This window comes from Rhinopithecus roxellana, chromosome 3 (assembly GCF_007565055.1).
Source record: "Rhinopithecus roxellana isolate Shanxi Qingling chromosome 3, ASM756505v1, whole genome shotgun sequence".
Taxonomy (NCBI): Eukaryota; Metazoa; Chordata; class Mammalia; order Primates; family Cercopithecidae; genus Rhinopithecus; species Rhinopithecus roxellana.
Window position 1 is genome coordinate 98,501,500 of NC_044551.1, and position 26,799 is coordinate 98,528,298.

Below are 26,799 nucleotides of genomic sequence, written 5' to 3' on the forward strand. Positions count from 1 at the left end.
AAAGTACCATTATTGTATTGTGTAAATGTGTAGTCACAGAGTCATATACAAACAATATTAAAATTCATACATAGTTAAAATGCTGCTGTCCCTAGAGAGTTGGCATGTCTCCTCGATAGTGGTGATAGCACATTTTTCTACTCTACCAACTTCTTCCCCACACCCCTTTTAATTTGTAGTTATTAACATTTTATTCTAGATTTATTGTTCATACCATCACAGATTATCAGCCCTTGAGTTAATCTTCCTGTAAGGTTATCTAGTGACTTATATTCTTTAATTACTTGGATTATTTAACTTTTTTTCTCCTCAGTGAAGAAATGGAAATGACCTTTAAACTTTTCTACTTTATAACCAAGAATATTACTTTAAAGAAAGAAGCATACACATAAAAAAGAATACTGGTAACAACTATTTTATAAATATGTAACTGTATTTTTCTTCCTGTCCAGAAACTGTTATTGAATAAAATTCAGGTATATTCCTCCAAAACCCACACAGTTCAGAGATTTTCAAACACCAGGTTTCCATTTGTATTCAAATGGGCAAGATAATGAAGGCACAGGCTCACTTTGTATCAATAAAGGACATCAAACACAGTCATGAGGCACTAATGACATAAGCAATCACAAAAATGTTCAAAGTCTTCAGTAACTCTTCTCCCTTTAACATTTGGCAAAATTCAGTCTAGATATTTGAATACCTCAGAAAGAAAAAATAAATAAGAGTTGCTGTCAGATTACTTATAATTAGTCTTTAGAAATATAAGGGATAAAATGAAAGGAAGAGAACACAGATTTCCTATATTCTTGGATTATCCTTCCCTTCTGAGGGTCTCAGATGTCTCTGTGCATCTGCCAAAATGCCAGCTGTACCTGAAGATTCAAGAGATTTTTGGTAGTTGCTGGCATGGTCCCTCGACACTGAAAGTTTATATCACAAAAACAAAATTAGCTTGGTGTGAGCTCTTTAGTCCTTTGTTAAAAACCATAAATCAAATTTGGTTATTTAAAAGTGATCTTAAAACGTTTAAAGGAAAATATATATATTCTATCTTCCCAGTAAGAAACAGATTTCATATTTATACTTAAATGGCAAATAAATATATTTTAAAGCCAAGCAAGTTCCTCTCCTCTATACAGACTAAGAAAACAGAGTTATTATGTCTTTATTGCTGATGATCACATCACTCATATCAAGAACTAGTTTCACAATTTTAGGAGACTTTTTTCATGACATAATATAAAAGATACGGGTCTAACTTAAGTCTGAGCAGGCAGAATAGAGCTGTGCTCCCAACATCCCTATCACAAACATATGATAAATGAACAATAAAACAACTGAATCTGTTTATGTCACAACCATTGTCTATGTGATACACAACTGCTTGCTTTCTGTGGGTTAATGCCACCCACTGCAAGACTAGAGATGGCAGTCAGTGGAGCATGCTGCTTTACAAGTAAGCCTAAGTCTACAACTGCAGAAATAACATGGAAATGTTTCAGTCTATCCAGAGTACTTAAATATACTTTTAAATTTTTTCCTAAGAAATTAATTTTGATAGTATTTCCCAAGTCCTTCAACTAAGATACCTTGATAATTTCGGTCTTTTTTACATCAAAATCTATCAGTGTAAAAAAAAAAAATTTCCAGGTATTAGGAATAAGGAAGCTGATAATGGCATGTATTCACAATTAATTGTTAATATTTTTCAATGAGTTACAATAAACTGTTTTGCATGCTTGAAAAACTGTAAAGAAAAAGAATATTTATAGGAGGATTTTAATAATTTGGTTTTTGTTTCTTTTTGCTTTAAAAACCCCTAATATTTATCTCTGACAACACAGTGGTGTGTATAAAGTTCATTTCCATGCTTATTACACAAAAATAACGATCAGAAATATCAATCTATCAGTGTCAGCTGATATATATCCAATTAATTCACTGCAGGAGGGAAAATAAAACAAATCTAAAGTAATCATTAAAGCTTATAGTTCAATTTTTTTTCTTTTCCTTTTTTTTTTTTTTTTTCTTGTTTGAAATTTTTTTGGTGTTTTTTGTGCTCTGTTGCAAGCTGATTCCTAGATTAATGGCCTCCAAGTAGATTTGAAAGGAAACCTGAAGACTTCTTATTTTGCTGTGCTTCTGCTTCCTGGTCTTGTGTAAGTCCCAATTCACTCTCAATCTGATCCAGCTCTGACTGGTCAAGTAGTTCAAAGTCATCACCTTCTTCAGTGTCTGTGTCCTCTTCTGGGATGGGGGCAGGCTGAGAAAGTGCTTGCTGCACCCCCTCTAACTGGTCTTTGATAGCTGCAGTCACTGCAGCTGTGATGACATCCCCAGCCAGGTTGCTCATCAAGTGAAAGGTTTGGTCACTGTTCAGAGGAAGGGTGAGACCAGCTGCTGATTGCGTCTCTTTGCGTGGTCTGTGACCACTGTCCAACTGTTCCTTCTTTCTCTTGAGCTCAGTGGGCAAACCAAGGCTTAATTCATCTTCATCATTTGTTCCCATGCCATTTTCTAGAGATGGGAAATCTGAAAGATCTCTAGAGAAAACTTCCTCACTAGGTCGGTCAAGATCTGTGAAATGGATAACAGAAGTTCAGACTTAAGCACCTTAACAAATTTCAAATAAAAGTGCTGTCTAAAGATATCTGACTTTAATCTGAACCCTCTGGCAACCTTGGCATTCATCTAGCCTCCTGAGTCAACTTGAATCAGTTTAACCACATACTGAACTCCTAATCCTGCAACACTCTTTCTCCACAGGGACACAAACACTACACATCCCTCTATATTTAGCTTTCCTCTTAAGCACAAAGCAGTGTATTTACTGACTTAACATTCACACTTGTCTGGCATCAGCTTGAGGTTTTGACTAACGTTTCAGCATTTACTATAAAAATTCCCCATCCTGCTCCTAGGGTGGGAATTACCTTAAGCCAATGAGTATACATGTACATGAAATTAAAAATACTGTAATAGGAAGTTTCCTTGGGTTTTGGTTAATATTATTTAGCCTCAGCATTTTCATACATAGAGATCTATTTCAGCGTCTGTAATCTGTGTTTGTTTTAAGCAATGGAAAGAAGATACTGTTCCTTCTATTCCATATAACCCAAGAGTTTATAGAAACATTTGGCTCTCTATAACTATAGCTGAAACTGACCATATGAAGATTTAGGACATTTGAAAGCAATGTCACAGTAGAAGGCTGATAGATTTTATTGTTTTTACCTTTCATATAAAATTCTTTTAATATAACAGTTAACTCCCTGCAACCATGATTTGAAATCTTCAATTAATGAAAAAAGTCTTTTATGTGGCTTGGATTATTAATGTCTCTTTTGTTGAATAAATCTGAGATGGGATCCTTAAGAACAAGGTACTTGTTATTCTTGTTCTTTAAAATATGACCTCAAATTGTAGGTACTGAAAGCTTGTAGAGCTTGAATGACCTTCAGCGATGCTCTTGTTCTAATTTAAAGGTGAGAAAATTGAGATCCACAAAGATTATTTCACCTGTTCCAGGTCATAAAGTTAGGTAGTGACAAAGGCAAGACTCTCCTTGGGTTTTCCACCTTCCAAACCCATCTTCTTTCAAACACTGCACAGCCTCCCTCCCTCCTTCCTTTAAAAACAGAAAATGTCTTTTTGGAACATAAGTATAAAACAGTTCATTCATTCTCCTCCTTTATAATCTGCTCATATGTTCAGTATATGGCCAAAACAAGGTAATCCAGTGAGACTAACAAAAGTTAAGTTACTGGACAAGCATTGACTCTCAATTTAAGTTATGGATATAATTTGCATTATAAAGAATACTGTGCTGTCTTGTTTTTAATTGTACTTTACAAAGAATATACTGGATAAAGAAAATGTGGTACATATACACCATGGAATACTATGCAGCCACAAAAAGGAATGAGATCATGTCCTTTGCAAGGACATGGATGGAGCTGGAAGCCATTATCCTCAGCAAACTAACACAGGAACAGAAAACCAAACACTGCCTGTTGTCACGTATAAGTGGGAGCTGAATAATGAGAACACATAGACACAGTGGTGGGGAACAGCATACACTGGGGCCTGTCATAGGGTCAGGGGTGGGAGGAGGGAGAGCATCACAAAATAGCTAATCGACGCTGGGCTTAATACCTAGGTGATGGGATGCAAACCACCATGGCACATGTTGACCTGTGTAACAGACCTGCACATCCTGCACATGTACCCCTGAACTTAAAAGTTGGAAATAAAAAAAATAAAAATAAAAAACTGTTTTAACTTCAAAGACAAATGTGAGAAACTCCAGAGTCAGCTGGACTCAGGGAACTTGCCCTCCATACTTCAGCCCCTTTTAATGAGGACTAGGCCTAAATGTATAGGATTACCATCTATCTTTCTCTCCCACATTATCACTTAGGGCATTTCAAAGACATTTCAGGAGGTAATTTTTCTAATTTTTAATTATTTTGTTTTCAAAATTTCTGTCCAAAGGCAGATTTGGACATTGATTTAGATTTTTTTCTGATACTTTTTGAAAAATAGCTTTTGATAATTCATGCACCAAAAAAACACACTTCTAAAGTATACAATTCAGTGTTTTTTAGTATATTCACAAAGCTGTACAAGCAGCATCACTAATTCTAGAACACTTTCATCACTCCAAAAATAAATGCATACCAATTAACAGTCACTCATTATTCCCTCCTTCCATCAGTCCACAGCAGCCACTAAATTTCCCTTTATTTGGACTTGTTATTCTAGGCATTTCATATAAATGGAATTATACAGTATGTGGCATTTTGTGTCTGGCTTCCTAGCATGTTTTCAAGGTTCATCTATGTTATAGCAAGTATCAGTACTTCATTTTTATAGCCAAGTAATATTCCACTGTAGAGATATGGTGGTAACATGTTATTTACCCATTCAGTATTTGGCAGAAGTTAAATAGTTTTGTATGCACTCATAAAAATAAATGTGTCCAGAAATATTAGCATACCATCAGAAGTGTCTGTCTGTGGAGTGTATCCTTCTGAAAGGTTGAAGGTCCCATTATCAGTCCAGGATACCTCTGAGACGTCTGTGTCAGACACAGATAACTCTTTGGCAGCAACCGTGAGGCTAATCTGTATTAATATAAATAAATACCAGTGGCACATTTTAAACTGCTGAAGGGAATATTTTGAAAAATCCATACGAACCCCCAAAATGTCAGAGTAATAAAAACCAGATGGATATTTTTCTTTTGAAATCATTCAGTCATCTTACAGAAATATGAATTTATTAGGAAGATCATTCAGCTTTATATATGTAAATACATTTACAGTCAAACCACACAGGAACAAATTGAAAACAAAAAATACCTTAGGACAAAGAGCTGAAAAGTCTAATTCACTGTCATCTTTGTGACTTTTTTCTTTATCTGCTTCTGTCGAGAAAAAAATTTGGAAGTTTTCAGTTTCCTAGCCAACTCAGATATAGTGCATTTATTTCATTATGTATTCTTACCCCACATTTCTCATATTCTCAAATACCTCCATATCATTAAATGTTTGCACATAACAAACTTCACATATTTGCAAAGGAAATGATCCACATTAGTGGTTCTCTTAATATTGTCCCTGAAACAGCAAAAACATCCTCCCTGGGAACTTTTTAGAAATGCAGATTCTCAGGCCCTACCCTAGATCTACTGCATCAGAAACTCTGGGCTGGGGCCTAGCAACTCATCCTGTAATAAGCCCTCCACATGACTCCGATACATTCTAGTTTTAGAACCTATAAGGTCTCAAGCCAAGTTAAAAAGTAAAAGATGATTATATTGGCTTTTCCTGTATTTTATTTTCCTTCCCCTGTTTTTTCAATCCCTTCTTACACAACTTCCACACTCCTAGCACTGCTTGTGTAATTTTGTATTTGTGATAGTCCAACCCAAAATAAAACTAAGTAAATCATAAGTAGCACAATAAAAAGTGTTGAAGCCTTTTCTTTCTCCCCTGACAGTGTGGATTAAAAAGTCAGTTTCTTTCATTGTATATTTGAGAAAAGAAGGAAAGCTTAAATAGGAAAAGGATATATATAACTTTGAGGGAGATTAGCTTCTATAACAATATTTAGTAAAAAGCTAAAAGTATCCTCAAATGTATTAAAGGAATTGCCTAAAAATAGCTCGCTAATGTCTCATGTCATGCATAGAATCTAAAATATAAACTTTACCTACCAGATCTCTCACGTTTCTTCTGATTAATATATTCTCCAATTCCAAAATCCAGTTTCAGCAGAACTGACTTGATTTTACTGTATATTTTTTGTCCAATATCATTACATTTAAACAATGGACACAAAAATGCACACAGTACTGAAAGAAGAAAGAGAGTAGAGGTAAAATGCCTTTCCTTTCAAAAGGCTACATACATTTCAGTATTTCACAAAATACTACATTTTTTTACTGAAAAACTTAAGTTTTTTTTTTTTTTTTTTTAAGGAAAATGCCTCTGTGAAATAAGTTCATAATTTCTATTCTTTTTCTGTAAGGTAAACATTTTCTACCACCACCCACCCCCCCCACACACACACACATGCATACCCACGCACACACAATGCTCACAGTCACTGTTTTCAGGTGCAATTAGATCAACTCCCTCCTTTCAATCCTTTTACTCTCAAAATTTATAGAAAAATTACATGCTTTCCAAACAACGGTCCTGGTTTAACCGTATTTATTCAATGCCATTTCACCGTAGGAAAGTTATTAGCCTCTCATCAATAATATTAGGATAATAACCTTATTTCTTTGGGGTTGTTGTAATCATGAGGCTGATGTTATATATGAGTTCTTTTGGGGAGAATGGATTTGAGCTCTGACCATTTGCCATTTGCTTTATGCATTAAGAATACAAAAAGAGGCCGGGCGCGGTGGCTCAAGCCTGTAATCCCAGCACTTTGGGAGGCCGAGACGGGCGGATCACGAGGTCAGGAGATCGAGACCATCCTGGCTAATACGGTGAAACCCCGTCTCTACTAAAAAATACAAAAAAACTAGCCGGGCGAGGTGGCGGGCGCCTGTAGTCCCAGCTACTCGGGAGGCTGAGGCAGGAGAATGGTGTAAACCCAGGAGGTGGAGCTTACAGTGAGCTGAGATCCAGCCATTGCACTCCAGCCCTGGCGACAGAGCGAGACTCCGTCTCAAAACAAACAAACAAAAAAAAAGAATACAAAAAGAAGCAAAGATTGCCACCCTCTAAGTACTGTATTCCTAATATTTATTTCTTTGTTCTTTTTAGGAAGTATCCTATATTATATTTTTAAAATAGGAGCTACAAACTCAAATGTCTCTAGAGGCCAAGAAATTGTATGTAAACTTTAAAATCCATTGTAAGAAAAATTGGAAAATATGAGGGTATGTTAAGTGGAGAGTGCCTGCCCCATCGAAAGGTAGCAGTGCCAGATCATAGTTTTCAGGTAAAGGAGAAAATCCATACATTTTAGTAACATTTTTGAGTGATCATTGATGTATAATAAAATACATGTATTTAAAGTGTACAATTTGATAAATTTTGACATGGGTACAACTAAGAAGCCATCACCATAATCAAGATAATGAACATGTCTACCACCCCCAGAAGTTTTCTCATGTTTTTATTCATCCTTCCCTCCAGTCTCCTACCTCTTCTCCCTGTCCCCACCCACCTCATCCCCAGGCAACCGCTGATCTGCTTTGTTACTAAAGATTGTTTGAATTTTCTAGGATAATATATAAATGGAATCATACTCTTTCATCTGGCTTCTTCTACTCAGTCTAATTATTTTGAGATTTATCTTTAGTGTTGTATGTATCAATTTTTAGTGCTAAGTAGTAATCCATTATATGGATATACCACAGTTGCTTACCCATTCATCCTATTGATGGATGTATGGATTATATTCTGCTTTTGGCCACTACAAATAAATCTGTTATGAACATTTGTGTCTTTGTACTTTCATTTCTCTTGGGTAAGTACCTAGTTGTGGGATGGCTTTGTCATGTAGTAGTTTTTAAGAAACTGCCAAACTGTTATCCAAAGTGATTTTAACATTCTACCTACCCCGCAACAGTATATGAGAATTCTACTTCCTCTGCATCCCTCCTAATACTTGATATGGTCAGTATTTTTAATTTTAGCCATTCTGGTAGGGATGCAATGGTATTTCATTGTGGTTTTAATTATTTTTTTGAGCCAGAGAACATGCACGAAGGCAAAGGTGTTGGTGTGTTTTTGGGAGGTGGGGCATACAGCTTTATGTATAGTTTTACTGACAAAATTTAACATTAAATTATTAACTTATAATTCTGCCTTTTGCAGCTATTCTTCCAATTTTAAATTAGAGGCATGGATCTAGGAAAATAGAGAAACTTTGTACAGCAGGAGAGTAAAGAATAATCAACTTGTATTATAGTTAAGAACTCATCCCCCCTCTTCAAACTACAGGTCTGTTGACCATAAAGTGATACCATATGCATCACAAAAATTAGCCACATGGTCTACTATACTTACACAGTAGATAGCTGAGTATAACCCCAGGAATGTAACTTCCCAAGATCGTAAAAAATGTGCACACACTACAGACCAGGAGACAAAACTGGAAATAATAGAAATAACATGGGATAGTTATACATAACACCAAGATATTTTGGAGCACAGGATACACACATAATTGTAAATCTGTAAGTGACCTATCCGGTTATTACAGATTTTTTTCCAAAGAGCATTGTTTTGCACTAAGGGCTGACTAATGACTGCTGCATTCAACCAGCCTTAGTCCATTTCAGCACTTGGTAATAATTATTTTGAGGACACAGGAGCTAATTCCTGGCACAGAGAGTGACAACTCCCATTACACATGCCTGTGGCTGTATTACTGCCAGGTGCAAGAGAACAAAAAACTATTATGTCCCCAGAAACTTCTTCTACTTCACTCATTTAAGGAAATTAATGAGGCCTGATAACTACATCTGAAAGTTCAAACTACCACTATAAGCCCACTGAAATTCATAAAAACACAGCAAAACATGTTACAGAAATTAGAGGTATCTATACAAATCTAACGTAATTTACACAAATCTAATGTAATGTATAGCTGCTAAGCTGACAGGATAAATTTATGGCCATCACTATCATCTTTCCTAACCATATATACTGCTCAAATTGACCCCACTTCTAAGTCACTTAGAAATAAACTGCCATTTAAATGAAACTCCTGCAGTGACATGTTTATTTTCCTTCTGTCATTTATGGTTAAAAAAATTCTTGATTGTTTCAAGAAATTTAAAAACAATCAGAAAATATCCTTAATTCCCTTTAGAAACATCAAGGCAGAAAAATTTTCCCATAAAGGCGTCAACTGATTTTTCACACGTCAGTCTTACACTGTCTTACATTTTTACATCATCTTTAAACAGTGATAGTAAATTAAACTGAAAAGCAAGCAAAGGAAATTCATTCAGGGAGTTTCTAAAAGACACAGGAGGAAGGAATACATACCTCTGACCAATAACTGATGATGATAAAGAGCAAAGGGGTCTAAATCTAAGTTTGATTTTGATTTTTCATTCTTTAGTACAGTTAATAAATTAACTAGTCAAAAGCAGATTAGATGAATTGTAGAACAAAACTAAGACTTGTTTCTAAAACAGCAAGGGCCCTGGAAAGAATGTGAAATTCTATAAATGAAATGGAAAGGCCATAAAGTCAAAGGAACAGATAAGCCAAGAAAAGTATTACTATATCGAGAATTTAGTTTTTCAAAGGGATTTCATATTATGCCCTACATTTGCAGCATCATCATTTTAAGCTAATTGACTTGGGGCACATTAATGCAACCCAGTGCAGAAGTTTGAAGTTTAGAATCTTCCAAAAATACATTTAATCACTTCAGTAAAATCAACATCAACAGTACATCATTCCCCAAATACAGGTATCGATGCTTTAAAAAAAAAAAAAAAAAAGCCTTCAATGAATAAAATAATGCATCCAAATGCAATACTGCCACTTTAATACACTCAAAAAGTCTCTAAGCATAGTTCTATTATTTAATACTATTGAAGTTATGATATTGCATACTATACAAGGTAAAAAGACAGAGATTTTCAATGCTGACATTCCTAGCTCTTCATTCTATCCACGGGTGGATATTCAAGAAACTTGAAAGCAACACTGGAATAGAAAAGGTCTATTGATGGTTCTGCATCTCACCCAAGCTATCAAGACAGTTGATCAGAATTAAAGCTGCCTCTACACATAAAATAATACAAGTATGTGCGCCACTCCATGTAATCCCTTTCCAACCATGTAAGACACTTCCCCTCATGGGTTTTATCTTAATTGGAAAAATACTCCTTTTGTTTATATAATCACTATGTTTTTGCCAAAAGTTTTCTTTCTTAAATAAATAAATCATACAAGAACCTCCACTTTTTAGCTTGAAAATAAGATTCAGTTATCTTCAAAAGCACAGTCAAAGAACTATGTATTCATTTCATCTCCCTTTGACTTCAGCACCAGGCTAAATACGATAACTGAAATTCTTAAGACTTTGTTTTCTCCCTAGTCTTGCTGATAAGACCAATCACCATTCATTTTAGCTAATGAGCTAGAAAAATATGTATAAAACGTAAAACCAATCCAATTTCAAAATGTGAGGCTGAGGATTATCTCGTGTTCGCACACTCACAGTTCTGAACCTTGCTGATGCCAGCTTTTATGGCATATGTTCTTAGTATAGTATATTTAAAATTGGAGAAATCTGACAAGCTGATAAAATAGGTTAGTTCATTTGTTTCCAAGTAACTGAACATTTTAAAACATACTCCTTTACTGGAAAACTTGCCTTGCCAGGGCTCTGCTGTTTAAAAAGAGACATTTCTTGAAGAAATATGCTGAAATTCATCCATGATTCTGCAATACAGTGGCTGAGCCTGGGTCTTTCATCTGGTTTGGAATTGATAACTTCCCAGCTAAAGAGACAAAAAGAAAAAAATATTACCGAACTTTAGGTGATTCGTTCAACATTTATGGCTTTGGCAAATATTTATTGAGCATCTACTGTTGGCCACGCCCTCCGGAAAAGCCCTGTGAATTCAGAAGTGAACTATCCAGACACTCGCTTCAGGAAACTCATGCCAAAAGAAACAATTAGCTATCTAATTAATTGTATATTTACAACCAGGGAAACACTAAGGGAGAACACGGTGAGGCTTAGGGATGTCCTTAATGAAGAGTCATTTTTAAACTCAAATATGAGATGGATAAGCAGTTTAATCATAGGGTTCCAGATAGAACAACATGCAATATACGCAGAGGCCCTGGAGTGGGAAGGAGCTTAAATGTGCTATCCTATCGAGTCTCAACATGGCTCCAGCAAAGTCAACAGAAGAAGAACATGTGAAGCTGGAGACGTAGGAGGAGACTAGGTCATGGAAGGCCTTGTAGGAACTTGTTAGAGAAACCTTGGAATTAAGCATATAATATTAAGCACCAACAATGTATTTTCAATAAATATACAAATTTTATATATATATATACACACACACACATATATATACATACATACCATGTACTATGGTTGGAAAACTATAGAAAATTGTTAAAAGGATCTTACAATATCCTCTATTTTTCCAGAGTACATTTTCCTAGTCATCATCTAGAACGTGTTGAGTGTGATGCATGGGCCGGCAACGAGCTTTCTCCCTGCCCTCATTTTCCACAGGAACCTCAGTGAGCTAAAAACTAGAAACAATCATTCCAGGAAGAAGACGCATGTAAATACATGTCCTTCCCTAACATTACAATGACATAAAGCTTAATTCCTGCTTTTGCAATCCTAACTCATAAAAACATACCAGTTCAAACGATCCCTGTTAAGAATCCTCAAATTCATTCATTTAAGAGATTATTAAGAGATAAGTGCCTACCATGTTGAAGGCACTGCCACAGAGCTATGGATATGGCAATAACAAAAGCAGCAAAGTTTCTAGCAGAAGACAAGGATTGTTAGTGAACTATCATCTGAGCTATGGTAGAGTACTAGGGTGAGGCTGATCTCTGGATTCAACTCCAGTAGCCCTAAGACAAGTCAAAACTACCTTCGCCCTTAGATGCTCAACTATACAGAAGCTTGTGTACATACAGATTCTGTGACTTTTAATATATTTTGAATAGTAAGGCAATTTGTAAATTACAATTCCTTTTTATAAAAATAATTTTAATCCAAGTTTAAATGAGTGCAATAGCATGTTTTAAAAAGGGGAAGTATGCCATTTTCCTTCCTGTTTGTTTTTTCAACCTCAACTAATGCTCTGAAGAGTCACTGAGCTACCAGTTGTCCTGGCTGATGTTATTCCTACAGGTAGATTTGCTGTCTGTCATAAGAAATGAACTTTTGGGCATGGTTTATGCATCTATTAACTCTACCCACTCTTGAATCACTGAGCAAATCTGTTTTCACTGGGACCATATCTGGCACCAGGTTTGCATACCCCATGATTCCACATCTATTAAAATACTAAGGGCATAGCTAAGGAGCAGATATCTGTGGCAAAATCTTGCCAGGGCTCTGCTGTTTAAAAAGAGACATTTCTTGAAGAAATATGCTGAAATTCATCCATGATTCTGCAATACAGTGGCTGAGCCTGGGTCTTTCATCTGGTTTGGAACTGATAGCTTCCCAGCTAAAGAGACAAAAAGAAAAAAAAATATTAAATGTGGTCATCGGGGGGTGACTCTTAAATGGAGTGTTTCTAGTTTTTAGCTCACTGAGGTTCCTGTGAAAAATGAGGGCAGGGAGAAAGCTTGTTGCTGGCCCATGCATCACACTCAACACTGAAGTGGTCCTAAAAATAAAAATATTAGATATTAAATATAAAAAAATGTGGCAAAATTTTGCCAAGGTATCTGCTTAGTGGGAAAAGATTTTGCACCGAAGAGCAAAGGCTTTGTGGCAAAGGAAATGCAAGGTTATTAAAATGCAGTCTGTTTTCTCAGAACAATATAGATTTGCTGCAAATTGGCACAGACAGGCTAGGCTACTGTTCAGTTTAATGGGACCATGAAGATGACAGAAAACATTTTAATTTAGGCTCTCTATGCATACTGAACAACTATTTAAGGATTCATTTGAACTGTTTGCCAAATATAATTCTAACAAAAATCAATGAAAAGCTATAATGGAACGATTTGTTATTTTCTTTTAAAGATTAAGATGGAATAAATGAACAGATTAAGATGGAATAAACAATCTCCCACCTTGGCCTTCCAAAGTGCTGGGATTACAGGCATGAACCACTGTGCGAAGACAAAAAAATATTTTTTTGAATGAATGGTACTTTATACAGATGCTGGAACTTTGTTCTAATATCATCTTTAGGATTCATGTCTTGGAAATGACACCATATCCATATTTGTTTACATATTTTTTATTATTGCTTAAGTAAAGTCCCCAAATTGTAAAAGAGCCTAGTATAATGTTAAATTGCCACTATAGAGATAATGTTAGAACAAAGACTTCATATAACTTAAGATGTTTTATAGAGATTACAATGAAATAACTAAAAACTCTCTTTTGCATTTAAGGGTCTTATGTATTTTCCACAGTGGACTTCAAGTGGACCATCTCTCCATTAATTTATTCATTTATTCAATAAAAAGTTATTAAGTTTCCCCTTTGTGTCTTGCATTACACTAAATGTGGAAAATACTGTTATTTCAAAAACTTGAATGCTGATAGTACTATTCCTCTGTGTCTATAGATAAACACTATTTGCTGGAAAGAAAGAAAAAAAAATCTTTGACTATCTTCCATACTCATAAGAAAACACTCTTAATTATATTACATTTTTCCCCTTTTAAAAAGCCTCACATAATCATTTTTTGGGACAATAAATTTCATCATTACTTACATTTTTATTAGCACAATAAATTATAATTGATATTGAATTTTTATAATCACAAACAGAAATGAGAACTTCACTGTGTACAACTTGAAAATAATATCTAACCAAATGGGTTTGTAAAGAGTAATAAGTGTTTGAGATTAAAAATAAATGTTCAGATTGTGCTGAATAAAATTTAATGGAAATATATATGATTTAAAAAGAAAATGTAAGTTCCAGGGTGAAGAAAAGATGTCACTCCACATCTTTTCTTCTGGACCAAAAACAGATGCTCTCTGGGAGTTTAATAATAGTTTTAAATTGCCCAGTGATTAATTCTGAGTACCGTAGGAACTCACATTTCTATAGTCCTCCAGTGAGTTTACCATTAATTTATGTCACCACAGTTCAATTTAGGTTACATGGAATTATATAATTTGGCATGAGATGGGACATTTGATGTCAACTTTTCAAATTCCCCTATTTTATAGGTGAGGAACGTGAAATCCAAGTTTTTGCAGCTAGTGTGAGGCAGAGCCAAGACCCAAGGCCAGGACTTTGGGTTTCCAATACAGTTCTAATCCTTCAAAATGTGTGCCCTCTTTAAAGGTGAATACATTCAATGACATTCTTTGAAGAGACCACGTGGCAATTCAGAACGAGAAGGAACATTTCATGTTCCTCCCCACTCTTTCCTAGAATCAGAAGAGATGAGGTGTGATTGACCAATACCAACATGCCATCATGCAGGAGCAACCCTTTCCAGGAAAACAGAGCACTTCATGTGCAGAACCCAATACTCAGCGGAAACCAAGATCTATGCTTAGTGCTTGGTTGACGTTTAACACAGGTGTCATCTGCATACACACACATACACATGCTGAGTTGCTACGTAATGAAACTCTAGGTTTTCCTAGAGAGCCTTATTTGGAAAACACATAACTAGAAAAAAGATCTCCTGTGAATGCTGGGCAAGGCTTGGGGAACAGATCTTTTCCATGGTGTGTGGCTGCCTTCCCACCATCCTTGGCACTGATCACCATGCAACATAAGGCCCAACTAACATAAAAGGAGATGAAAATACCTAAGGCTTCAAAACATTTTGAGTTTATACTAAGTTCCTAACCAAACAATACAAGTCTTCTGTGACTGACGCTCAACTAAGGGAGAAAATTCATTACCAGTAGCTTCATTACTATTTCCTCCTTAGCTTCAAAGAGAACATGTACTTTCCAAGTTCAAAGAGAAATAGGTTTTTTGGTTCATCTTTCTATACATCTTCCCTCCCTCTCCCCAGTCTTCCAGCTTTCTCTCACACTCTTGCCTTCACTAAGGAGTGAACTCACCACACACTCCAGCCACAAGATAAAGACCATTTAAGAGTCACCCCCTGATGACCATCCTCCCCAACTTTCCATCCTCACAGCCAGTCCAGTGCAAGTAGTTCCCAGGGAGAAGTCACTACAAGTCCCAGCCATGCCATCTTTCAGATGGGCTTTGCTCAAGGATCTGTAACTGTAAATGATTCCCCAAAAAAGCCCCAGCAGATGCCATCTTGTTGAGTTTTCGTTCTTAACTAAAAACTAGTCAGGTGTTTTGATGAAGACCATTCTGCAATCAAGCAATTCTTTATCAAGGAACCCTAAGCCAGGGCAAAGTGCTTTTTCAGCAGCTGAAGAATTTCTGGTTTTACCTGCCAGTGAAACTCTAAGGGAACAAAACATGGAAAGATGGCTCCTTGGACAAGCAGCCTCACTTTGTCCACAAAAAAGGAGGTTTGGCTTCTCAGTAGAATTGCAAGCCAACATCCCTTCTTTCTTCCTCCCTGTCCCCATTAGAACACAATTTGTTATACACATTGGGTGGTCTGGCCAAATAAGCCCTTCGTGCAGTTCCTGAAGATGTAGTTGTGAGACAACACCCAGGGCACGGTTTAAGCAGCAGCTTTCTGGGCCTTACTGAAGAGACGGAGATGGAGCAGGCCTGGGGGAGGCTCAGAAAGCTGCCTTTTAACAGGTGTCCCAGATGATGCTGAGGCAGGTGTTTCTTATCCTAAGAGTCACTGTGAGAAATATCCTTGATAAAGTAACATTGAATTGAAGAGGGCGACTTCTGCTTCTCGGCAAGATGGTGTGAGAGGGAGCTGATATACCCAACCCACCTGAAACAATCCAAAGGCAATAAAGAAAAAATCTATGGAACAACGATTTTCAAAAATCTGGGCATTAGGCAAGGAAGGACAGTGACTCCTAAGGGATGATAAACCAATAAGGGAGTTATGTGAACACCCAGCTCTCTGCCTTGAGTTTTCCTGGCCTGGGAGCAGAGGCAGCAACCCAGGTAACACCTGGCAACTCCCTGAGTTGAGGAGACACAGCTGAGTTTCCAAAAAGGCGCTCCAAGGGGCCAGAGTTTGCAGGACCCAGCGCCGGAGAGTAGAGCACAGTGCAGAAGGAGACAACGGGAGAGGTCTGTTGTGGGGGATTCCTGGAGTCTTCAGCTGAGGCTTGGCTGGCACAGGCATGTGAGAAGCCCAGAGGCCAGGGAAGAGCCATCAGAAAGGACTAGAAGGAACAGTGTCTTTTGCCAAGAATGACACCTGGTCCTACCAACTAGACTGAAAAACCTCAAAATTCACAGACATGGGTGGAATACTCAGAAGCGTCTTGCCTCAGTAGCAGAGAATAATCAGTCCTAAACTAAATGCAGCTCTGGTCCTAACAAGTCTTAAAAGCACACCTTAGGCCAGGTGTGGTGGCTCACGCCTGTAATCCCAGAACTTTGGGAGGCCCAGGTGGGCAGATCACAAGGTCAGCAGATCGAGACCATTTTGGCCAACATGGTGAAACCCTGTCTCTACTAAAAGTACAAAAATTAGCCAGGTGTGGTGGTGTGCGCCTGTAGTCCCAGCTACTCAGGAGGCTGAGGCAGGAGAATCACTTGAACGTAGGAGGCAGAGGCTGCAGTGAGCTGAGATAGTGCCACTGCACTCCAACCTGGGCAATAGAGCAAGACTCTGTCTCAAAAAAAAAAAAAAAAAAAAAAAAAACAGACCTTAAAGGGATCAAACTGATTTTAAGTGATTCAACCACCATCCGTAGGATACAAAGTGGTGAGTTTTGTTATGAACCAAATAACTCAGTCAAACTGGGATGTGAAGCAGTTCACTTATTTTACTTTCATGTGTATCTTTTAAATTATTGTGTACCTTTGTTCCCTTAAAAATATAGTTATCAAAACAATGTTTAAATAGTCTAAGATTTGTCTTTGTGTAGTTTAATGCCTGCATAATGGAATTCTGATGCACTCTGCCGGCAGTTTCAGAATGCAGCACACAGTATACTCCGTTAGGGGGTTCTGTAAGACTAAGAAATACGACACTCTTGTGCTCTTTAAAAATAGATTGTAATTCTGTAAGAGAGAACATGTGCTAGCAGCCTGTTTCATCTCTTTCACCAATAGTGTCTTTGAGCACTAGAAAAAATAACGCTGCAACAAAATGAATCTTGGCATAGAAGAAATAGCATCTCATTATCATTTAACTTCTGTTCGTTTCAATAAATATGCAATGAATGTACATTAACTGTCACCATTCCCGGCCCTGGGACTGAGAGTTGACTAAGGCACAGCCCGTAACCAATAAGTTAAAGTGTACATGTGACCCAAGAATGATTCAAAGCACACACACTCGTGATACATGAAATGTTTAAAATGGCATTTATTGTATCTAGGGCTATTGGAGATACATGAATTTGAAAACTAAGTTGGGGATTGGATATATGAGGAGAACTTGTTAAATGTAAGATCTTTACACTATTGTACATTTTACAGGACAATGTTTTAGCATATACTAATGAACTTAAAAGTGTTTTTACAACTCAGTTATTTTTGAAAGCAAAAAATTATATTTTTAATATATCAAAGCTAAAATCTTTTCATGTACTTCTTGAGCTTTAGATTTGAGGAGATAATTGCCAACCAGAGATAGGAAACCTGGAGTAGACAGAAAAAGAGAGGAAGGGAAAAAGGATATATGCGAGGCAGGGAGAGAATATGAATGAATCCTGATAATCTTGTTTGAGTTCTTGGGTCCTGTCAGGCCCAAAAGGCAAGGTGCAAAGCAAATCCGCCCATGGACATCCCCCATGATTGCAGCCAATTCCCTTGTGCCTTAAGCTGGTTTCTGGCATTTGTAACACAAACTAAAGTGCCACATGTTTCAGTAGAAGCAATGGAAAATTGTTTTAAATATTTTAAATTATGAATAAATGTAACTATAAAAAAGTTATAAGATTACACAGATTACTATAACAGTTTTATTTAGATGGCAATTTGTAGTAGAAAGGAAAGATGCAATTAGGTTATATAATAAATCAAGCAAAGGCAGTTTGTTAACAACTAAAGGGGGTTGGTTACAGGCAGCATAAAAAAGAATAGCTAACACTCCCCAGGGGTCAGGTAGTGAACAGCATCTTGTAAACTTACTATCTTGTTCAATCCTTAGAACCAACCTGTGATTTACTGTTTATTATTCTTGTTCAACAGATTGAGGAAGTTGAGGCCCAGATACATCAGCTATAGTATCCAAGGTCACAGAATGAATACACAATGGAATAGGGAAGTAATACATGGAACTGGGAATGCACCGAATGTGGGGCGAGATACAGAAAAAACACTCTCTGGATTGGAACATGGGGACCACTGCAAAGATAAGTAGGAAAGCACATTAGGGCAGTGCCGCGGGCAGGATTATAGATCCCTAAATGCCAAGCTACACAAATAGAAATCAAAATAGCTAAAAAGCGGCTTTGGTTCCCAGGTGAAACTCCTTGGACCTAAGGCGTCTAGATTCTTATTTTCTCTCTGAACTCCTCCAGCTGTTGCCAAATTAGTACCCACAAAGTGATTCCATAATCATGAATCCAACTTCTCAAACTTAAATTACAACACGTGCCCATAATAATCATGACCATGGCAACTATCTGCTGAGCTCTCCCTGTGTGCCAGGTACTATGTTAAGCACTCTGCCTGCATTGTCCCAATGTCCTCCACGTGATCACCCTATGACCCCATCCCCATTACAATACCCTGCAAGGTAGGGTTATCTCCATTTTACCCAAGAGAAAACTGAGGCTGAAAAGGGCTTGAAACACGGCAGATCTCCTGGTTACTGACCACAACTGTCGCATCTGGTAACATTCTTTCATGGCAATTATCAATTGCTATTTATGACATTTGTAACACTGACTCCCTATTAGACTTTAAATTCCATAAAGGAATTCTTGGTCAGTGCTCTGTCTTCAGTAGCTAACAGAGCTTGACATCTATGAGGCACATAAAAATATTGAATGAATATAAACAGTAAACATCCAAAGAAGAAAATGTCAAAAATAATTAACAGTGGTTATTTAGTGGTACTATGTTTTTAATTCACTTATCTGAATATCTGTATACATTACATGTTGGTAATAATTAGCATGCATTCCTTTATATGTATAAAAATATACAAAACATTAGACAAAAAGTTCTATTAAAAATCTGGAAAACAACTGTCATCTATATGGAAGAGTTTTGTTTGTTCTTTTGTGCAAATAGGCAGTTAAAATACCTTCAAAATTAGCTAATTAGGAAATACGGGCCAGGCACAGTGGCTCACACCTGTAATCCCAGCACTTTGGGAGACAAAGGCAGGAGGATCCCTTGAGCCCCAGAGTTCACGACCAGCCTAGTCAACATGGCAAGACCCCGTCTCTACTTAAAAAAAAAAAAAAAAAAGAGGGAGGGAGGAAGGAAGGAAGGAAGGAAGGAAGGAAGGAAGGAAGGAAGGAAGGAAGGGAGGGAGGAAGGGAGGGAGGGAGGGAGGGAGGAAGGAAGGAAGGAAGGAAGGAAGGAATGAAGGAAGGGAAGGTAGGTTGGTTCATATATTCCAAGACTTTCTGGAACTGGAAATCGGTATTTCATATGAGATTTCTGCTGGCAAAACTTGAGCCTTAATGTGTTACTAGGGAATCCCTGGATCCACGAGTATCTCCTGTGGACACTGTTCCCACATGGCCCACCAGCATTTGTGATGCCAGTAGAGAACAGGACTGGGCCCTGATAAGTAGGGCAGAATGGAAAGATCGATGAATATCCAACCTTCACATGGAATATCAGAGAAAAATGACTCCCTTTTTGGTTTTGCTTTTCAAGTTTTTGTAGGGCAACTGTACCCCACTGGAGAACATTTTCAGATAGTGTTGTCCACGCTCACACATACACACACACACACACCATTCTTGTTAAGTTTTAACTTTTTCACATCCTTATGAATTTATAGTGCAATAATCATTTCCAAAGATGTTTCAATTTCTGTTATAATACCTCCAGAAAGTTTACATTATTTCACACTACTCATTATTTTATTTTTAATTTATAATAAATGGAAGTTGAAGCCAAACAATACTTTTCAGAAAGTTTGCTATGTCGCCATTCCATATTGACAAACTTAAAAAAAGCGGGGGGGGGGGGGGGGATTTGTTATAACTTGTCGCCTGGCAACCATGACAAACAGCTGCTGCAACCATCACACCTATAAATACGTTCTGGCTCGGAGATCCTTCATTCTCAGCGAGTGACTAAGGGCCTCATGCTCTCTACTGGTAGTGGACATCTGTTGATGCTAATTCCTGTTGAATTTTTCTTAGAAAGGTCAGTCAGTATCTGGTTACAGATTTTAACATTTCTTAGTGTAATGTGTTAGAATTTTTTTTTAATCCTGTGGATACTTACTATGTTCCTCTGTGTGTGGGCACTTGCATGTGAGTGTATGTAGGCAGAGAAACAAAATACAAACAGATATATTTCTCTGCATGAGCACTCACAGAATTAGAACCATGACAAAGCAAATAAGATGTGTCAACTGGAGGATTAAAAAAAGCAAACACAAGATTAAGAAATTACATAGCACTCAACTTGAAGCGTTCACTTTCTCAGGCCAATTAAGCCACGTGAGCAACTCCTCCCAAGGCCAGGGACCAGAAGGCGCCAGTGAGTGCCGGCTTTTTCGGCCTGGAGCAGCTTTCTGCCCAGAGAGCCCCACCTTCCTCAGGGCAACTTCGTGTTCTATTTGGGGCTCTCCCTTTTTTTATACCAAGTTTAAAACGAGTCAGAGATCAGCTACCTACTTTTGCGATTGAGCCTTTCCACCTCCCATCTCAAACTCAGCACTGCTACTTCTCCAGGTGATCATCAATCATCCAATCCACCTAGATCATTTGGGAGGCTGACACTCAACTACCCATTATAGTATTTATTACAGTTTCAAGTTTCTATGAACAAGATGCCAAGTATAAGTCATTTTTCAGCGTTTTAATTTTAATAACTAGACTTTCATAAGCCCAGGGCATGAGTAATGCAAACTCCATTACTAGCTCAGGACAAGCACCTACTTGAGACCTGCAGGAGATTCAACACCCTTTCATTTGTGAATGCCAAGATTTGCTTCAATCACTGTCCCCGAGGGCAGAAAATATTTCTACTTTATTCCTGAAGGACAGATAATATCAGATAGCCAAGAAACACTCCTCAGGGAAAACAAAACTGTTGTTGTGAAGCAAGTTTGCTAATTTAGATGTAAGCCTTTTCTTGCATTCCACTTAGGACCCACAATTTCCAATGAATTTCAACCCAGGGTTTACTGTAGTTGGAGTCAAAAGTAAATGTCCCTTCCCTGTATTGTAACATTTGGCCTACTTATATGAAACCTGTGACGATACTAAAAATTATGCTTCCTACAGCACAAAAAAAATGTCATTAGCAGTACTGTTCCTAATTTTGCTTTTTAGAGATGGTATCCATCACACTGGGCCTGAGCACCAGGTATATACAACTCAAACACTGAATTCTCAAGTTTCTCCAAAGTGCTTTTATTATGAAGGCCAATTCAATTTACTTTTGTTTGGAGAATCAATGTTTGTAATAAAAAGCGAAAACCTGGAAGATGGCAAACCTGCAGTGACTATCGCACCACATGGAGATACTCAGTCAAGATGAGATATTCAGTCAAGTTGAGGGCTGTTTAATTAGGTCATGTTCCAAACTCAGTCCTTTAAAGAGTGTATCTCATTTATCTTCACATAAATAATCAGAGGCTTTTAAAGGAATACACTCTTACTAAGAGAATCAGACCCTTATCAGTCAACAGAAAAAAATGACAATGCTTGCTTAACTTGCCCTTAGTCTCTCTCAATAGCAGATTTTGAGAATAAGCTATTATGTAAATAGTACATGTATTAATGGTAAATTAATAAATATAATATTCAACAACAGTATGCAGGGAAGATGGGTATGGGTATGAACTCAGGATTACAGATGACACAAACAAGAAATGGTAGAAAGTTAATGATATGGTTTGAATCTGTGTCTCCACAAAATCTCATGTTGAATTGTAGTCCCAAGTGTTGGAAGTGGGGCCTGGTAGGAGGTGGTTGAATCAGGGGGCAGACTCTCATAAATGGCTTAGTACCATCCCCTTGGTGCTGTGCTCATGATGGTGAGTGAGTTCTCAAGAGATCTGGTTGTTTAAAAAGTGTGTGGCACCTACCCCCTCTCTCTCTTACTCCTGCTCTGGCCATGTAAGACGTGCCTTGCTTCCTCTTTGCCTTCTGCTATGATTGGAAGCTTCCTTAGGCCTCCCCAGAAGCAGAAGCCGCTATGCTTCCTGTAGAGCCTACAGAACCATGAGCCAATTAAAACTCTTTTCCTTATAGATTACCCAGTCTCCAATATTTCTTTATAGCAGTGAAAGAACAGACTAATACAGAAAATTGGTACCAAAGAGTGGGGGCATTGCTATAAAGATATCTGAAAATGTGGAAGCAGCTTTGAGACTGGGTAATAGGCAGAAGTTGCAAGAGTTTGGAGAACTCAAAAGAAGACAGAGATGAAGGAAAATTTGGAACATCCTGGAGACTTGAATGGTTGTAGCCATTTGTATCGCTATGCTGGTAGCGATATGGAAAGTGAAGACCAGGCTGATGAGGTCTCAGGTGGAAATGAGGATCTTACTGGGAACTGGAGCAAAGGTTACTTTTACTATGCCTTAAGCAAGGCAACTGGCTGCATTGTGTCCCTGCCCTGTGAAACTCTGAACTTAAGAGTGATGATTTAGGGTATCTGGTGGAAGAAATTTCTAAGTAGCAAGGCGTTCAAGATGCAGCCTGGCTGCTTCTAAAAACCAATGCTCATATGTGTGAGCAAAGAAATGATGTGTAACTGGAACTTACATTTAAAAGGAAAACAGACCAAAAAAGTTTGAAAAATACGCAGCCTGGCCATGTGGTAGAAAAGAAAAGCCCATTTTTTAGGAGAGGAATTTAAGCAGGCTGCAGATATTTGCATAAGTAAAAAGGAGCCAAGTGCAAATAGCCAAGTCAACAGGGAAAAAGCCCCATTGTCAAATGCATTTCAAAGACCATCTAGCAACCCCTCCCATCACAGGCCCAGAGGCCTAGGAGGACAGAATGGTTTTTGTGGGCCAGCCAGGCCACATCTGCCCTGAACAGCCTTGGGACACTGCTCCCTACATCCCAGTCATTCCAGTTCCAGCCATGGCTCAAAGAGGCCCAGGTACAGCTTGGGCTGCTGCTTCAGAGGGTGCAAGCCATAAGCCTTGGTGGCTTCCATGTGGTGTTAAGCCTGTAGGTGTACAGAGTGCAAGAGTTGAGGCTTGGCAGCTTCTGCCTAGATTTCAGAGGATGTATGGAAAACCCTGGGTGTTCAGGCAGAGGCCTGCTGCAAGGGTGGCACCCTCAAGGAGAATCTCTACTAAGGCAATGAAGAGGAGAAACATATGATTGGAGCACCCGTATGAAGTCCCCACTGGGGCACTGCCTAGTGCAGCTGTGAGAAGAGGGCTACCATTCTCCAGACTCCAGAATGATAAGTCTACCAGAAGCTTGCACCCTCAGGCTGGAAAAGTCACAGGCACTCAGCACCAGTCCATGACAGCAGCTGCAGGGGCTGAACCCTGGAAAGCCACAGGGCAGAGATGCCCAAGGACTTGGGAAACCATCCTTCACACAAGTGTGCCCTGGATATGTCACAGAGAGTCAAAGGAGATTATTTTGGAGCTTTAAGATTTAATGACTGACCAGCCAGGTTTCAAACTTGCATGGGACTTTTCGCCTCCTTAGTTTTGACCAATTTCTCCCATTTGGAACAGGAATATTTACCCAATGCCTGTACCCCATTGTATCTTGGAAGTAACTAACTTGTTTTTTATTTTACAGGCTCATGGGGGTAAGGGACTAACCTTGTCTCAGGTGGAACTCTGTACTTTTGGCTTTTGAGTTAATGCTGGAATAAGTTAAGGTTTTGGGGAGACTATTTGGAAGCATGATCGTATTTTGAAATGTGAGAAGGACATGAGATTTGGGGAGCCAGGGGCCAAATGATATGCTTTGGATCTGTGTCCCTGCCCAAATCTCATGTTGAATTGTAATCCCCAGTGTTTGGGCTGGGGCCTAGTGGGAAGTGATTGGATCACACAGTCCGATTTCTCATGAATGGCTTAGTGCTATGAAATACCTGAGACTGGATAATTTATAAAGAAAAGAGGTTTAACTGGCTTACGGTTCTGCAGGCTGTACAAGAAGCACAGCAGCTACTGCTTGCTATATATTAAAAATACCTTCTGTATAACGGAATGGATCAACTCTGAATTCTGTTATGAATCAACTCATTAGCAAATGAAATTAATGTTCTTGTAACCATTTATGCTAAAGAATGTAGGGATATAGTAATACACAAATCACAGCAGCATGGCCACCACAGATGATACTGGGAGGCCATTCGGGGGTCTGACTAATCCACATGAGGAATCTGGGTTTCTCTGCTTGTAAAATAAGAAGCTGAATGTTAACCTTTTTTGGATCATGGCCCTCTTTGAAATATCTGTGGATCCTTATGGCTGCAGTCTTCACTGATGTTATCTTTCCTTAGCAAAGCCAGTAAAATATAGAACTAGAAATTCTGTGTTTAATCAAAGCAAGGATCTCTGATTTCAATGGAAACAAAAATGGGGGTTAAAACGCAAAGGCAAATTTATGAGAAACAATGGTTGCTGCTACATGTCAGGGCCTAATTACCTGGGAGTAATTAAATCTTCCTTTCTCATTTTCATCATGGGTCTTAATAAGGCTATTATAACCTGTCCTTATATATTGCAAATAATGGTCACTTCCAAGCTACTTTTTAAATGTCAGATAGCATCCTCCTTCCCTTATCTAGAATGGTATACATTAGTTATTAATTCCAAAGCATATTAAAGAGAGACTGGTATTTGAGTCAGGTGTGACAAGACAAAAATTTTTAAAAAACAGATGGTGCGGCCAGGCACAGTGGCTCACGCCTGTAATCCCAGCACTTTGGGAGGCCGAGGCAGGCAGATCATGAGGTCAGGAGATCGAGACCATCCTGGCTAATGGTGAAACCCCATCTCTACTAAAAATACAAAAAATTAGCTGGGTGTGGTGGTGGGCGCCTGTACTCCCAGCTACTCGGGAGGCTGAGGCAGGAGAATAGCATGAAACCGGGATGCAGAGCTTGCAGTGAGCCAAGATCGTGCCACTGCACTCCAGTCTGGGTGACAGAGCAAGACTCTGTCTCAAAAAAAAAAGGGGGGGACGGTATGAATATTCTTAGACTCAGGGTATAAGTTGAGTGCTGACTGGGGACTAACAAACCTAGCAGTCCACCGCTGTGGTATTCGATTCAATCCAATAAATCTTCACTTAGGTGTGGGGACTGAGGGGGTTATCAAATTGCCAATTGATTTAGGGCTTCAAACAAATCGATGTATTAGGCATGTTTCTAGTTTTATTTATTTAAAAAAGGAACAAGAATTTAATGATAGAAGTCAAATCCAAGTAAAGGATCATTCTAAACTTTTCTGCTCATCCCCCACAAACCTTTTTAGTTTTGTCCAAACTTTAAAAAATAAAAAAAGGAGCATTAGCAACTTGCTCCTACTCTCTCCAATGCATTTAACTTAATTTTCATAAACAGCTATATGTATTACAATATAGGTTTTCCTATCATATCAAATGTCAAAGCAACAGTGGTCTAAACAAGAGACAAGTTCATTTCTCCCCTATGTCACAGCAGAGCATAGAGGTCTCAGGCTGATATGGGACATCCATAATGTTGGAGACCCAGGCCCTTTCCATCTCATTGCTCAGACACTGTCAAATCACACTGCCACCCCATGGACCTTCCCCCATCCACACTGCCACCAGCAGGAAGGGGTAAAAAGAAGCCACGATAAGTCCCTTTTCTCTTTAAAGTCATGGCCTACAAGTTGCCTGTGCAACTTCCATTCTCCTCCCACTGGCTGGGACATAGAAACATGGCCATGCCTACCTGCAAGAAAGTCTAGGAAACATAGTTCAATTGCTGGTGGCCACCACCCAGCTGAAACTCAGAATTCCATTACCCAGAAAAGAAAGGGAAGCTGGGTATTTTGGAACAACCAACAGAATCTGCCACAACAATTATCTTTTTGATCCCTTATTTCATCAGTTTACATAATTTTATGGAATTACAATGGAAACAATGGGCACAAAGAGATTTGAGAATAAACACAACGGATTCAGCAAGCACACAACTCAAATGGTAGAAGCCGTGAGATACAGAGTGGGAGTAGGCAAACATTTTCCGTCAAGGGACAGACAGTAGACATTTTTGGCTTTGTTGGCTATACAACTCTGCCACTGTAGCACGAAGGCAGCCATAGACAATATGAAAATGAAATAACATGGTTGTGATCCAATAACTTCATATAAAAAAATCAGGCTGCAGGGTGGATTTGGGCCCAGGCACAGGAGTCTACTAGTTCAGGGTGTCATAGG

At 38.3% G+C, this 26,799-nt stretch overlaps 1 protein-coding gene across 2 annotated transcripts in view; it reads right to left on the minus strand.

Annotated features, from left to right (window-relative positions):
• Positions 1–399: 399 nt before the first annotated feature.
• Positions 400–26,799, minus strand: part of RETREG1 (reticulophagy regulator 1) — a 145,469-nt gene continuing 119,069 nt past the window's right edge. For both annotated transcript variants that reach the window (XM_010356334.2, XM_010356335.2), the window contains 6 exons: positions 10,870–10,996; positions 8,538–8,622; positions 6,224–6,361; positions 5,367–5,431; positions 5,003–5,129; positions 400–2,580 (listed from right to left, as the gene is read on the minus strand). In XM_010356334.2, coding sequence (XP_010354636.2) covers positions 2,087–2,580; positions 5,003–5,129; positions 5,367–5,431; positions 6,224–6,361; positions 8,538–8,622; positions 10,870–10,996 — 1,036 coding nt within the window. In that variant the 3' untranslated portion in view covers positions 400–2,086. The remainder of the gene's footprint in view (positions 2,581–5,002; positions 5,130–5,366; positions 5,432–6,223; positions 6,362–8,537; positions 8,623–10,869; positions 10,997–26,799) is intronic.